Source organism: Lathamus discolor, chromosome 4 (genome assembly GCF_037157495.1).
Source record: "Lathamus discolor isolate bLatDis1 chromosome 4, bLatDis1.hap1, whole genome shotgun sequence".
Classification (NCBI taxonomy): Eukaryota; Metazoa; Chordata; class Aves; order Psittaciformes; family Psittacidae; genus Lathamus; species Lathamus discolor.
The window spans coordinates 49,763,877-49,779,741 of NC_088887.1; the positions used below are offsets into that span (position 1 = coordinate 49,763,877).

Below are 15,865 nucleotides of genomic sequence, written 5' to 3' on the forward strand. Positions count from 1 at the left end.
AGCTGATAGAATAAAATTGCTACAACTAGTTGTGCAACTGCCTTCTTTTTTCGTTGAAATAAGATATATAATGAAGCCTATGGAATGTAGAGGGCTTTTCCCCCCATGACATAGAAATCATAAATAAGTCAAATTAGTAAATTGTTTAGAAATACCTAAAAATAAATATTTTCATGAACTTCAGTGGTTTGTGATTTAGGTAACAGAAAAGAGTCTGAAGACTCCTTATTCATTGCAGAGCTTGCGTATGATGATATGTATTATACCAAAAGCATAAATAATTTTGAAAGTATTACGCTCTCTTTTCTAGTATGTACCTTCATAAATACATCAGAACCATCACACTGAGAAACTCAGAAAAGCTTTCTCACTGTAAGTTTTGTTGTTAGAAGCATAACAGTACTGAAAGTTGTGTTTATGTCTGATAGGCTTTGCATACATATGTATGTATAGATAATTTTTAGTAAGAAAGAAAAATGGAAATATAACATGTACAGCACAAAACTGCAATTACTTTTTTCTCCCGTTCTCGTGGTATAAGCACTTGGGAGGGATGTGTGTTTACACAGTCAGACTTAATCATGTGCGGAATTTTGGATTAACTTTTCCTGCGCTAACATTGTAACTACGTTCTGAAGAAAAATTCTCCTGAGAAAAGTATCACAACATAGAGCTCAGGCAGACTACAGTGTGTATTTTGCAAGCTCCTGAGGGTAAAAGTGGGTGGACTGTAGTAATGCACACCTACACAGCTATGAGTACACCTGCTCTACAAATTCTTTCCGACAGCACTACTGCTCTCAGCGAGCAGTGTGGACCAGAAGATTCAATCAGTTTGCAACATAGCTCAAGGCAACTCAGATAAACAGTTTTTGTCTGTTGTCAAGCTGTAAAATGGGAGTAAGTCACATACTGAAGAAATAGTCATCTGATTAGTTTTAGTAGATTTATCTGAAGATTTAGGGACTCTATCTACAAATATACTGTTTGTGCTGTAGGAATCTAGATAAAATTCACTAGATCTAGATAAAATTTGCCAGATTCACTGCCCAGAGCTTCAGCAAAGTCCTTGATCCCTTTTGTCTCAGGCACTGCTATGGCAGGATTGATGCAGGGAAGCCATGCTCCCTCTTCAGTGTTACTTTCTGTCTCTGAACTGATCTTAGCCTTCCTTCCATCTTCACCCCCCGCCAATAGCATTGATCTCTCAGGCGTTGAGACTGATTCTGAGGAAAGCAGCAGACTTAAGCTGTCCTTCCATGCATAGGAAGTCTTGCCAAAGAGACTGCTCTCTTTCTTTCTAAATCCTAAATATGAATGCTAACTGAAAAATAGTGGTTTAATGACCTATTTTAAGGCTCAGAAGATGTTACAGAAGATCACTTGGTTACCTATGTACCTAAGCATGCAAGGTGTCCTCAGTGGTTTCAGTGGGAGTTTCTTATGCAATTAAAACTATACATGTGAATTAATCCACATGTAACGAGTTCATTTGCAGTTATGTTTTTTCTACTGGAAAGATAATATACATTCAGACACAACCAAGCTTTTAAAACAAAGAATGGCTTTTTTTTTTTTTCTACTAACAAAACTACTCACAACTAGAGTTTGATGCATTTACCCCAACAGAGAACCTGCTGCATAGTGTCAGTCATTGATTATGAGGCATGACAACAATAATAATGTCCTCACAGTTAATAATTTCTGTAATTACCAATTAGCTTGTGGAGGTACAAACTGCTCTTAGCTTCTCCTACAGCTGATAGCTAAAAATTCCCAGTCATTAGCACCATTGAACATCTGAATTCTTTGGGGCTCCACCCAGCCCAGTGTGGATTACTCATCTTTGGTACTCGACTGCGGTCATGCTGTACAGCGAATTTTCTGCTGAATACTGCATGTGTGAATACTTCCAAAAATAGATACAGAGTTTACTGGCATAACTGATTTATTCATTGAACTTACTCAGGAATGTCTTTTCACCTTTCTTTGCTAGTCAGGGCTTAAATGAATCAACGAAGAATATTTCCAACAATTACATCCTGACTCGTCTTCTTTTTTACTATTTTTATTTTGGTATAATATATATCATTCCAAAATGGAAGAAACCATTTTTTTTGGAGAAAAAAGAAATCAATTGTGGTACTGCCCCATACGTGCATTGTAGTACAGAAAGTCTAATACATTTGCATTTTGTTTCCCTAGGTCTTTGGGAACAAAACTCATGAATACTCTGTGGAATTCATCCGTTTGGAGAGAACCAGCACAAAATCCTGGTTTATTTCTGAATTAAATATTTTAGCTTTTAGAAGAATATGCTGGACATAAGAGCTTTGCTGGCCTCTCACGGATGAATTTCATGATGGTGTCTGTCCTATTCAGAAAACAGAAGCTACTCCTGTTAATGTTATTGAGAACCTGGCTTACTGAATTTAGTAGGTCTGAGACTGTAATCCTGTTTGCCATGTTCATTTCTCCTACTGAAAGCTTCTCTAAACAAGTTCTCATCTCCCAAGTTTCCAAAGAGCTGCTGCAGATCATCCAAGTTATGTTCTGATAATGTCCCTTCTGTACATATGTATGGTTTTGCTAAGCATTCCTGTCCTCTAAGAAAGGAGCGTCTCTATTGAATTTACAATCCAGGGTTTTAAATGAATCTTTTGGTTTTATGTCAAAACCATCAAGACCACTTTATAGGGAAAAGTTAATCCTAGGAGTCAAACAAAACTCAGTACTTATCACAAGGGATGACAACATTTTTACCACATGATTACATCTACTTGAGAAAGGCAAAGTAGATGGAACAGTAATTTATGTGTGCCACTCAGAGCAGTTTTAAAACATCCTAAAAGTGATGGCACTAGTCGTTAAAGAGGTGACAGCATTAAGAGAATCAGTATCAAACCATTGAACAGCATATAAGAGAAATCTTTCCACAGTTTTGCAGATATTATGAACAAAGCAAAATAAGAAAGCCAATAGTCTTTGTTTTCATCTACTTGAATGTTTGGCTGTTTTCAGCAGAATGTGTTAATGAACATTGGAAAGGTGCACATTAACATATTTGATAGAAGGTAAAATGCAATGAGGGGATTTAATCAAAGCAATGAAGGAGTCTAATTAATGCAATCAGCATTAGGTCGTGCAAATATTTTCATTGAATGCCATCTTGTAAAGCTAGTGACGTGCAGGATTTTTTGCTACTTAACATTATGTTAATGCCTCTACACACTAGGATAAACAGATGTGGCTGGGTAAAAAAGGCTACATGCCTAGCTATCTTCTCAGAATCCTTTAAATATAGAAAAAAAAAATTTTACAAAAAAAGAAAATTAAGTCAGTTGATAATGTTACATCAAGATACTTTTTTTTCCTGTATTTTTAAACATGATTTTAGTTTTGATTAAAAGTGTTTTTAAAATATTACAGATACACAGGCTAAAGTTAAACTTAATTGTTCATTTTATGGCTTTGTGTGTTATAGCTTGTCATTTATAGAAGAGTGTTTCCCACACTATTTAACAAATCAACTTGCCCTAGGTATAACTTTTACTTTATTTCTAGAAAACATTAAATAACATCTTAAGGGGGGTTTATGTAAAAATATTTGGGACATTCCTTAAGCATCACTTTCTAAAATGATGGCATGAATTACAATTGAATTTAAATGAAGTATTTGAATATTAAATTAAATATTTATGTTAGGCTTAATCTCTTCCTTTGTTTTTTTCATGCAAAGATCGCAAGTCAGTATCTATCCAATTTTTATGAAAAAATAGTCATTTGGTATATCTTAAGTCCTTTTGTGTAGCAAATTCATTTTTAGCTACCAAGAACTCAATCCTACAGGATGCTAAGCATCTTTATTGCCTTTGGCTTCAGCAAATACAGAAAGACCTGGATTCTGTGTATCGATGCCTAGAAAACAGCTGGAAAACTACACTGCAGTTCTTCAGAAGTGTCCATAGTTTTCTATAGCCACCTGAAGCAATGAGAATAACTCTAGCAAAATTTCAGTGAAGGTTAGAGCGCACATTTTTAATTTATTTTGTGGCATCAATGACTTGAATAGTTCAGTCAAAATGGAATTTATAACCAGGCTCTTTCTAGAATGGATGTAACATTCTTCTTGTATATGAGCACCTGATAATTATTATGGGTTTATCACATTATTATAAGAAAGCCATCAAATATCACTCTCTGGACTAACACCAGTAGTCAGGTATATGTATGCTTGAATAAATAAGTGATCTTTCTTATTCATTATTTGAAAAAGATTTAAAACTTCAGTGTCTTTAATAGCTCAGAAAAGATATTTTTTTAACAAACAGTAAAAAACAAAAAAAAAAAAGAAAAAAAAAAGGAGAAAATTCATGTCTAGAGTAAACCAGAAAAAAGTTGGACTACAATTTTAATTTCAATTTTTTAAGCTTGTCTACTTTATTCCTAAATTTTGGCAATTTTAGAAGAAAAATCTCATCTTGATATGAAAAATTGAGCTATTTATTTTCATATGTAACAAAATTTAAACTCTACAATGTTTCATTTTAGTACATTTTTTGACTGATAGTGTTCTTTGAATTCAGTCAAAATACACATTTCAGTCAGCTGGGATCCCTAGTACCAATTTAACCCTCAAAATACCCAAGTTTCTTTATAGAAAAACATGTTTTAGTTATTTAACTGAAGTTATACATTCACTTCATTTGCTGATGTGGCTGCAACGCACAGGGATTTAGCGAAGTTAAACAAGACCATTCTGGCAGTTCTGTCAGCACAATCTGCAGCAGCAGATAATTCAACATGTGGTGTAAGACCCACTCAAAATATGGAGTGCTTGGCAGGAAGCCCCACAGCTGAGCTCTAGCCATTCCTCTGCCTTTTCAGTGTTAATAAAACCTGAAAAAGCTGGTGAAAAAGCTCACCTGTGTTTGCTGCCATTACAGTCAGTACAGATTATGTAGGTATGTTTAGACTTGGTAGTTGAGTTTAATGATCTATAAGTCTTTTTATATAGTTATTTTATAGTAATTTTATTTTAATTCAGCTGGTAGGCTTGTAGTAGCTTAATAATTTAGGAATGTCCCCATGTCCTGAGCAGCTCTATTCTACATCACATCCCACTCCTTCACAAGATGGCTTCAATGACCAGTCCCACTCACCATTGTAGTTTCTGCTATTGAACCAAAGCTGTTGATAAATATGTTGCAGGTAACATTTACAGGAGGACCTGCAAGTTGAACAATAAATAGAAAAATTGACAGGTTGTGTTCATGACATATATTAAGTACTGCTGTTCTCTTGCCAATGGCATCATAGCACTTACCATTGTGGTTTCTGTGACTGATCCAAAACTGTTGATAAAAATATTGCAAGTAACGTTTACTGGAGGACCTGTGGAATGCAATAAAAATGTTGCAATATACATTGAAACAAAGGTACAGATCCCTCAGCCTCCGTACAGTCTGGTACAGATGTGGCTGAAAACAAGTGAAAAGTCAGTTTTTCCAAACAGATCATGTAAATATTGATGAAAAGAAAAACATCATTAACAGTAATTTAATTAACCTAGTTTCATTGGAAGTTGTTATATAAATGCACAGAACTCCATCCTTGCATTTAAGTATTTATGAGGAGAGTTGAGTGAGGGCATGAGTATAACAGTTTTTTCTTTATCCACTGTACCAGTGCAGAATATACTTTAGCATTACAAACACTCCTCTCTCATTTCCTTCTCAGACTTAAAATTAAAATATCATCTCTCCACATTTATTCCACTCTGTATGCAAAGACTTGCCACTGAAATTCTCAACAAGGACTACTTTTCACATTGACTCAAATCCTCTGAAAATAGACTTGGACATGCAGCTTTTTGTGCACCTGATCTGAAGATGCCTGGATTGCCATAAGCAAATATTTTAGCAATATCTGTTCTGGCTCAACACAGCTCTTGTTAAACAGCTATTTGTAATCTTTTCCCTCCCAGATCCTTCCCTGTTTTTCAGCGGTCACTGACATGTAGCGGAATGAATGGGGAATTAATATTTAATTAGTTGTCTGTTAGCCACCTAATTTCTTACGTGTGATGAAATAAACAGGGGTTCACAACTGAATCAAAAATGATTAATGCTAAATGCCGAAATTTCAGTGACACAAAAGTTGGTACAAACATTGAGTATCAAATACAATCTTATATCTTTTCTCATTATTTTTATTCACATAATTTTCCTAATATTAAAAAATAATGTCAGTGCACAGAATATAAATAGCTACATTTGGTTTCATATTTAGACCTGAAACTGCTTTGCAAAAGATGGAAACATGATTACTTTCTTTGTTTGAAAAATGGAAAGGTAAGTAATGTTTCAGGAATCCTTGCTACCCCCGTCATCTTTCTGTCCTTTTTATCTGGAAATGGCTTCAGGGAGGATTTGCTTCTGCCTTCAAAGTAAGGCTGGACAGTTTGTAGTTCTGGATCCGCCTCGTCCTTCTCAAATATAGAATGACTTTTTTTTCCCCATGATGAAGAACCTCCTCTAATGACCATAAAATTTCAAAGATAACTAAGAATGGCCTCACAATACCATCAGCCAGCTCCCTCAGCACTTGTGGGTGCTTCCTATGTGGTTACAGTGGTCTTATCTGTACCCAGTTTGCCTAAATGTTCTGCAGTCTGATTCTTCTCCACTGAGTTTTCCTTGATCTGGACTTTCCCGTAGGTCTCAGAGGTATGGGATTCCTGAAGACCTTATCAGTGAAGACTGAGGTGAAGAAGGCATTGAATGCCTTGTTGTTTTCCCATGTGTTTTGTCCAATTTTCTTTAATCTTATGGTGTTGTATTGCAAAAGCTGCCAAATGTGAGCACCATGACTTTCAATTCTGAGTGCCAGCAGAACCCAGTAAGCATGCTTGCCTATGTTAGGAAATGTGTTACCACACCACAGACTTCAGTTCAGATGAACAGTAAGTAGGCATGTGCTACAGCACTGTATCTCACAACAAAGAAAAAGAAAATATCTGCCTTCGTTTCTCTACTCAGCTGTGTCATGTCTTTTACTTGCTTTCTGCTGGTAGATGTAAAAAGAAATGTAGAAATGTGGACCCTGGGAACTACTAACCTGTCAGCCTTAACTCTGTGCCAGGGAAGATTGTGAAACAGATCCTAGAATAGAAATTATGCTAAGGCCCATGGAGGACAGAGAAGTGGTTTGAGACAGCCAGCATGGCTTCACCAGAGGCAAGTCCTGTCTGACCAACCTAGCAACCTTCTGTTATAGAGTGACTACCTCAGTGGAGAAGGGTAGAGACATGGATATTGTTTATCTGGATTCCTGCAAAGCCTTTGACAGAGTCCTTTATGACATCTTTCTCTCTATATTGGATACAGTGTGTGTTCACAGCCCTGGAAACATGCAAGATGAGGTTGGACTGGGATCTGAGCAGCCTGATATGGTCGAAGGTGTCCCTACTACTGCAGGGAGTTTGGACTAGATGATCTTTAAAGGTCCCTTCCAACCCAAACTATTCTATGATTATGATTCTGTGATTCTATAAACCTGACTTTTTGCCAGCAAAACTGATCATGTTCTCTTCATCCTCAGAGTTTCCTGGAAAGAGTTTTGTCAGTGAGATATCACCAATTCAGTTTTTTTCCTGATCATTTATATTTGTTTATAAGCATAAAAATGTAATGCAGGATTTACAACTAAATGAAAACTGAAGATATTTACTAAAGTATCTTAAAATCTAACATTTGATCACATAAATCACAGATTCTAAGCTAGAAGTCCAACTTCATGTAAAAATCAGCCTGCTGGTGATAGGGTTTCTAAATGTGCAGAAGAAAGATGAGCTAAATGAAGTAGATAAGAAAAAGATAACTAACTGAGCACTGAAGTTGGTTTTTATTCTTTTGTATTGATCTTTTGGGGTTTTTTTACTGTTAATATTCCAGTGGGGAAGGGGTGTATAGGTCTCGTACATCTTAAGAATGTACACTGAGATTTTTCTGATGTGATAATTCATTTAAAATGAAAGCAGTAAATTTCTATGAAGTATAGCCAAGGTTTGAGAACACGATCTAAAACTCTTCAAAGACAAAGGAAATATTTAATTTGTTTTTAGTGCTTAAAACCTAAAAAGAGTTGTCATTTCCTCTAAAAAATTAAACAAAGTATACTTTATAATGATATCCCTTCTCCCCCACTTGTTTTCTTTTTGCCAATGCAACAGTCCAGCTGCATTTCAGGCACATTTGAGACAATGAAAGTGATTTTTGAGTCACAAGGAAAATTCCTGTTTCTTGAAAGGACACAGGTGAAAAAAGGAAAAAAAAACAAACACAAAACCAAACAGGTCACTAATGCTCAAAGCCACCAGACAGCAGCAGATCTCTCATATTCTGACAAACAGATAAGATACTGTTTCTGTTCCCTACACTCCCGTCCGCCTGCAAACACTGCCAGTCAAGTCAACTACTGCTCCAATACACTGCCTTATGGTAAAACTCTGACATTTTGAAGCGCTACACACCTCCTGTGACTTCAGGGCACTTGGCACTCACAGAAAGTCCTCAGCACTCATCTGCTCACCCTGCCCATGAGAAACCTGACTACACCAAAGAATTTGCTGTGGCATATTGCCTCACAACTCCTGTACCAAAGGTGTTTGTGACCTTGTCTGGTTGCCTGGCTAGAGAGTAAATCCTTTCCTTGTCAGTTGCCAGAGGGGGTGAATCCATCCCACTGCATAGGTGAATCCCCATGTTGACTGATGAGTGCTGAAAGCTGTACGCTGAGCCCCATCCAGCTGCTAACTGCAGCTTTTGCTGAATATTCTCCAGTCTTGATAACACACAGCCTGAAAGCTTCCTTCATTTGGTATGCTCTTGATCAGACCTGCTTGTACTCTTGCCCTGGAGATCATCCTAACTGTAACTGATCATATCTGTATTCACACATCCATCCTAACTGCCTTTTGGTGTACACCTTCCAGGCTGCACCTGGCAGCCTTTTTCTCTTCACATTAATTTCAGCCATATAGATAAAATATCATTAGTGGGAATATTATAATCATACAAAAGATTTAAAATGATACCCGTGCGCTTGCTATTTTTCTTTTATGTTTATTATTAAGGGATTTTATAAGGCAAGCTAAAATACCATGCACACACCGAGAACTGTGGGCAAACCAGAGATGCAGAAGCAAAAAATAAGAGATAATGAGGCAGAACCACCTCATGGAATAGCAGTGAAAATTTTGGCAAGATGTTTACAGATCTCTGAAGAATCTTAAGTCTTTCTCTATATGTAGTAGATTTTGGTCTACCTTCTGACTTTGGTCCATGTGCAAATGGTACAAATGGAAAGAGGTTTTTCCCACCATCTCAGTGCGTACACAGGGGAGACAGGTGAGCTGAACTGCCCTTCTTACTTTATCACAGAGAGCAAGATAAGTATCAGGACTATTTCAAAAGACTAAAATCAATCCCATCTGAGTGTGGGGATAGAGCAGGTTTCTAGGAACAGGACCAAGGGGCAAAGTGAGGGCCGAGTGAACCCACCAGGGACTGAGCATCCTTTCATCGATGGAACAGGTATTTCATGTCTGAGATCAAACAAGGAAGGTGATCAAATATGGGTGAGAGCAGGACAAAGACCCACATGCTGACCTGAACACTGGTAACACAGATCCCAGGGGAACAGGGAAGGGTAGCAGAGCTTGTTGGAGATGGTTTCTTAACTGCCAGCTCTAAAGGCAGCTGTGGTTTTAGCAGCCATTTATCCTTCAACCGAACTGAATAGCTTCTGAGTCCAGCACAGTCTTCTTGAGACCTAAAACAGAGCTACCCCCTATGGAGGGCTCTGCTTTTGCAGCTACAGTTCTACAGGTGCCTGAATTACAACTTCAAAAGCTTGTCAATGCATCTCTTCATGGCCCTCCAGGCACACCCCTGTAAGTCAAACAGCAAGGCTGAATTACTCCTGGGACACCTCAGATAGCCATGGTCATTAGACAGGAGCAAGCGGCTTGTCTACCTTCATTGCTGGTCAGAGTATGGCAGGCAGGGTAAGGACTACAGAAGTGCTATCAAAGGCAATTCAGCCAACCTTGTGGTCAGTGCCCATGGATATTGGGCCAAGGAGAGAAAGGTAGCTTTGATGCGCTAGAAAAATTCCTCTGAGCCACAAGGATCCTGTAGCTACTCCAGAAGCAGTTCAGCTTGCACACTTGTTTTCAAGGATCTGTATAATTCATAGTCCAACCCCTGATGAGAAAATTCACATGATTTAACAAGCTTGAGGTTCTAATAAGAAAGCAGGAGGTAGACCATAGGCAGTCTGTATTGCAAGTATGTAGGTAGGCCTGTTAACTTTCCTTATCGTTCTGCTTTGGGGAAAAAACGTTTTCTTCCATTTCAGCAGAATCTTCTGATTAGAATGTTAACAGCAAGGGAATCAGTCACAGGAGGCAAAATTAATGAAAGCAGGAAAACATAAGTGACATTTCTTGTTGAGGGGTGATGCCTTTCATTTATGAGGTTGTCTTTCTGTGGGATTCCTGTAGAGTATGCACTCACCCTGACCCCCCAAGTATAATCCTGAATGGTAAACTGAGAATTCCTTCTTCTTTGGAAGCACTTGCCACAGCACAACGTACCCCAGAAATTATTATGCTTATGTCACTTTTACTATCCATCGATGACAATTGTACCTACTAAACAAAACAAACAAAAAAATACTCCAAATAGAAAAAAACACCACCAAACAAAAAACAAAAGCAACAACAACAAAAAACAAATAGGCACAGATTTCAGGAACCTCTGAAATACAGTAATTGCATGGTACTTTGCACTGATGCAATTTGCTTGAAAACTCAAATAAGAAAATTATTGTTCTGCTTCATCAAGCTAAACCCAACATCCTCTGAAAATTCATCTGTCATATATAGTAACTTAGCTTGCCAAGAATGTCATATCTCCTGATGGGAATGTGGTAACAGTTTTGGGTGCTTGCTGTTATACATGAGACTCAGAACCATGTTCTGTGACATCAATATACATTTATTATCAACAGAGTAAGATTAAGAACTACAAAGGCACTTATAGAGTCAGAGCAAGACCTGCAGAGACATTTAGGTGTCTGAATCCTCTTTAGGACTGTCTCCACTGATATCACTGAGCCAAAATACTACCAAGTATCTGAGGAATATATGTGAGCAACACCTCTTATGACAATTACGTTTACTGACTGGAGGAGACACAACATGACCTACCCAAAGCAGCTGAGAGATAGAGGCAGGGCTGAATAGAATCTGCAGGAAAGCATTACAGAGAAAGTACATTTTTTCCCTAGTTTCAGGTGCCCATTTCCAGACATGAACATGCAGGCACACATAAAAATATAAATAAACAAATCGTCATATAGAGAACTCTTCTCCTACATCAAGATTTAAGCTGTTTCCCTTCACTTGGTTAATTTGAGAAAACATCTGACCAAAACCATGTCCTTATGATATGACCTGGGTATAAAAAGGGCATACAACATTCCAAACCTGAAAGCTCTTCTTCAGGAAAATGCCACTAAGGCCTCATAAGACAAATACTTCAGTGACTGTCAGATCCAGGTGATTACAGTATGAGTCACAGAAAGAATTTCTCTGGAGTAAGTGCAGCTAAAGCCATCAATATATATACATTGACATAGTCTGAGGTCAAACAGTGCATAACCAATTTCTGAAGTGGTATGTGAGTTTTCAGCTGCTGGACTATTGCTGAATGTAATGAGAGTCATGCCAGTGAAATCCTATCAACTTTTCACAGAAGGAGAATCCCTGATAAGATGCATTTTTTTTTTTTTTTTTTTTGCTTTTAAAGCTCTTGTGAAAATTTTTGGATTGGCAAGCTTCATATTCACTGAAAGCCTTTGTCCACAGACCCAGCACTGGAAGAGGAAGGTAAGTCTCACACTACAAAACCTCTTCAGTTCTGCAGTTGGCATTACAAGATAGTCTACGATCTGTTCATTCTTCCCTGACTCCTTCTGCTGAGACTGATAACAGAAACATATATTACTGTCAGCTCTGGGGTTCAGTGGGATATTTTCACATAGGTTATCTAATAGACAGTGCACAAGAACAGTTTTCAGGCACTATTTTATTTTACTGCAGAATGAAAAGCCCTTTAAACAGTTGACATGCTCCTGATTTACCCACTAACCTGAGCTAGTCTACAAAGAATATATAGCCATCGGATATATACAGCAGTCACAATGAATTGTACAAATGTGCTGGAGCTGGCTTTCACATAGGCAGTTTGAGGGCTGCTACTGATGTAGTCATGGCAGGCTGGAATTCACTGGAGGCCGTTAACCTCAGGCATTATAGCTTGTGCTGAGCTCTTTATCATGTCGGTGTGGCACAGAGCACCTCTGAGCAAATTACTTGAGAGCTAACTCAGATATTTCTACACAAGCTTCGATCATACTTGTGACTGAGTGCAGCCAGTCCCAGAGCTAAAGACTTCCATGTGCAAATTAGTCTGTGGGAGTAAATCTAAAAACCAGTGAATCACAAAACTTACATCCAGAAACTTCCTGTTGGAACTACAAACCTACAATACAAAGTTGATTAGTACTTATGTCAACTTTGAAAATATTCAAATAAATGCTTTAACTCTTCATATGTCCATCAAACTTTGGTTTTTATCTCTGAGCCCTCCACTCTTCTTTCAGATCTTTCCATTCCAAGTCATAACAAGCACATCACTGCAAGGCATGTCTTTCTGAAGTCTTCCTTCCTCCAGTGCAATAGAGCAATGGGTTGTATTTAGGGAAATTGAATTGGTTGCTTTTCTTATGACATAAAAAGATCCAGGCACTGGCTTCTTATCACAAAACAGTGCTCATTGAAGTGAACAAATGGAAAGGCAGAGGGTCTCAGCCCCACCGGGAGCAAGTAGCAGAGATCCTCCTTGTACCTTATTCTGAGGAACTGCTTGGTTGCTTTGCACTAATGGAGACAGAGCTCTTCACTGCTGACTGGCGTGTGAACTGCATGTGTGCAGAGGCCTGGGACATTCCCAAATGTGGTTAAATAAGAGATGGTATTACATGTCTAGTCATGAAATTTGCATTCCAGTGTAGAGTCAGTTAAACTGCTCCTAAGCAGTCTTACTTTTAATAACTTTTTACAAAGTCAGTGTAGACAACTCATCTAAGAGACTGCATGGAACCACAAGATAAAAGATTTTCACTGCAAAGAGAAGGCAGGAGGGAAGGTCTACTTAGTGAAAAAGAGAAGAATTAATAAAGATACTGAAATGTAAATCAGTCTAGGTTTTTATTTTCAGTCATAATGAACAGCTGCACTCTGCTCAGCATACCTCAAAATATTTATTTTTAAAAAGCCAAAAACAATTAGAACTTTTTTGCTTTTTTAAAAAATATTTCTTTGTTCTTTCTCTGTGTTTCTGATCTTGCACTGCAGGAATTAATGAAAGCTCAGTTATAGATGTCAATAAGTACAGTCTCAAGCACATGTCCACAGAAAGGTCTCAGAATCAATTTTAACTCCTTTATTTTGTTCGTTTGAGCCTCACATATTCACTGTATTTCACAGTTCTGCCAACTTTTCCTTTAATCTCTCCCTAATGTTCCTTGTTTTAACTGTTTTAAGGCCTACATAAGACTTTGAGAAAAAGAGCAGTTTGGGTGACTGAAATTGTAAGCAGACATTGATTTATGGCTGCTAGGGAATTATACACCAAATGATATATGAGACACAGATGAATGATGGGATTTAGACAAATGGGATAGCTCAGGCATAGGGATAAATGGCAACAGAAATGATCAGGAGCTGGCATAGATGGAAATCTGCAACTGGTCAGAGGCATACAGATCCCGATATATCTAGCACTAATAAAATAAAATTTTCTTTTTATTTTCAAAACTTTTCCATTTTTTTGCCTCCTTATAGTTCCACTAATTTCCATACAATCTGTGCAGAATATTACTTTGAAATTAATTCCTCCCTCCTGACTCTCAGCTTCAATGCTCCTATCATTTTATCTGTTGCATGTTTCTCCCACCCTCCTATCCCTCCCATTCACACATCCCCCCTTCCTTTGGAACCTGCTTAATGGTCTCCCACATCCTGAATACCAAAAAGGATCTGTCTTGCAACTGCAAGACATCCTTAAAACACTTCTTGGGTGTCTTTCACCAGGATTTTTTCAGTCATCAGTTCTTCCTATATATAAAATGTCCAGTTAGAATTAAACCTAGCCAAGGATGTTAAGGATAACAGGAAGGGATTCTACAGGTATGTAGCAAACAAAAAACAGACTAGGGACAAAATAGGCCCCCTGAGGAAGCTTTCGGGAGAACTGGCTACACAGGATTTGGAGAAGGCTGAGGTTCTGAATGACTTCTTCGCCTCGGTCTTCACTGGCAAAGGCTCTGACCACGCCACCCAAGTCTTAGAAGGTAGACGCAGGGACTGTGAGAATGAAGACCTTGGGCCCACTGTAGGAGAGGATCTGGTTCGAGACCATCTTCAAAACCTGAACGCGCTCAAGTCCGTGGGACCTGATGGAATCCATCCGCGGGTCCTGAAGGAGCTGGCGAATGAAGTTGCTAAGCCGCTGGCCATTGTATTTGAAAAATCATGGCAGTCAGGTGAAGTTCCTGATGACTGGAAAAAGGGAAATATAACCCCCATTTTCAAGAAGGGGAAAATGGAAGACCCGGGGAATTACAGACCAGTCAGTCTCACCTCTGTGCCTGGCAAAATCTTGGAGCACGTTCTCCTGGACAGCATGATAAGGCACATGAAAAACAACAAGGTGCTTGGTGGCAGCCAGCATGGCTTCACTAAGGGGAAATCCTGCCTGACCAATTTGGTGGCCTTCTATGATGGGGCTACAGAATTGGTGGATAAGGGTAAAGCAGCTGATGTCATCTACCTGGACTTGTGCAAAGCATTTGACACTGTCCCACACGACATCCTTCTCTCTAAATTGGAGAGATATCAATTTGATGGATGGACCACTCGGTGGATAAAGAACTGGCTGGACGGCCGCACACAAAGAGTTGTGGTCAATGGCTCGATGTCCGGCTGGAGACCGGTAACGAGTGGTGTCCCTCAGGGATCAGTGCTTCAGCACAGTGGGGTACCACTTGCAGAGAGCAAATAATTTACAATGGGCTCTTTGAGGGCCCTTCTGAAACCTTGCTTCTCAGCAAGGTTGAGGCACCTCGTTCAAAATCCACTACTCAGACCATTCTCCACAAAGTCAAAATGTACAACCTTACTTCAAAAAATCAGTCAAGAATATCAGTTTTTCCATCTAAAATACTGCCAGTTTTGCAGGCAATAACAAAACATTGAGACATTTCATGTAGAAAGAGTCCTTTCTAGGACTTCTATGCCTGCCTCAGATTGAAGGGATGCAAACTTGTACCTCCTAGGCTGTGGTTTTCCTGGAAAATGAAGTAATAATTATTCCAGTAATCATAATGCTTCAAAATGGGCCACACAGAATCATTTATAGTCCCTTGAATCAGATGCAGAACCCTTCAAGCTGAGGGGAAATGACCAAAAATCTTCTGTGTATTGTAGAGGAAGGCTGGCCACCCATAGACACTGTTTTGTATTTGTGAGATTTTTAAGTGCCCACTGATCCACCCTGAGAGAAATCCCACCCTGAGAGGAATCCCTTTCCTGGGGAATAAATAAAAAGCAGGCTCTGAGATACCTGTTCCATACAGAAAAACGAAGGTGGAACAGTGCCTCATCATAGAATCATAAAATCATGGAATCATAGAATTGTTAGGGCTGCAAAAGACCTTAAGATTATCTGGTTCC

The 15,865-nt window shown here is 38.6% G+C and overlaps 1 protein-coding gene across 2 annotated transcripts in view; it reads right to left on the reverse strand.

Annotated features, from left to right (window-relative positions):
• Positions 1–15,865, reverse strand: part of GLRA2 (glycine receptor alpha 2) — a 128,278-nt gene that overhangs the window by 103,147 nt on the left and 9,266 nt on the right. The window contains exon 3 of one of the 2 annotated variants that reach the window (XM_065675734.1): positions 5,163–5,230. In XM_065675734.1, coding sequence (XP_065531806.1) covers positions 5,163–5,230 — 68 coding nt within the window. Of the gene's footprint in view, positions 1–5,162; positions 5,231–5,326; positions 5,395–15,865 lie in introns of both variants that reach the window. The other variant, XM_065675733.1, reaches the window with a different exon arrangement.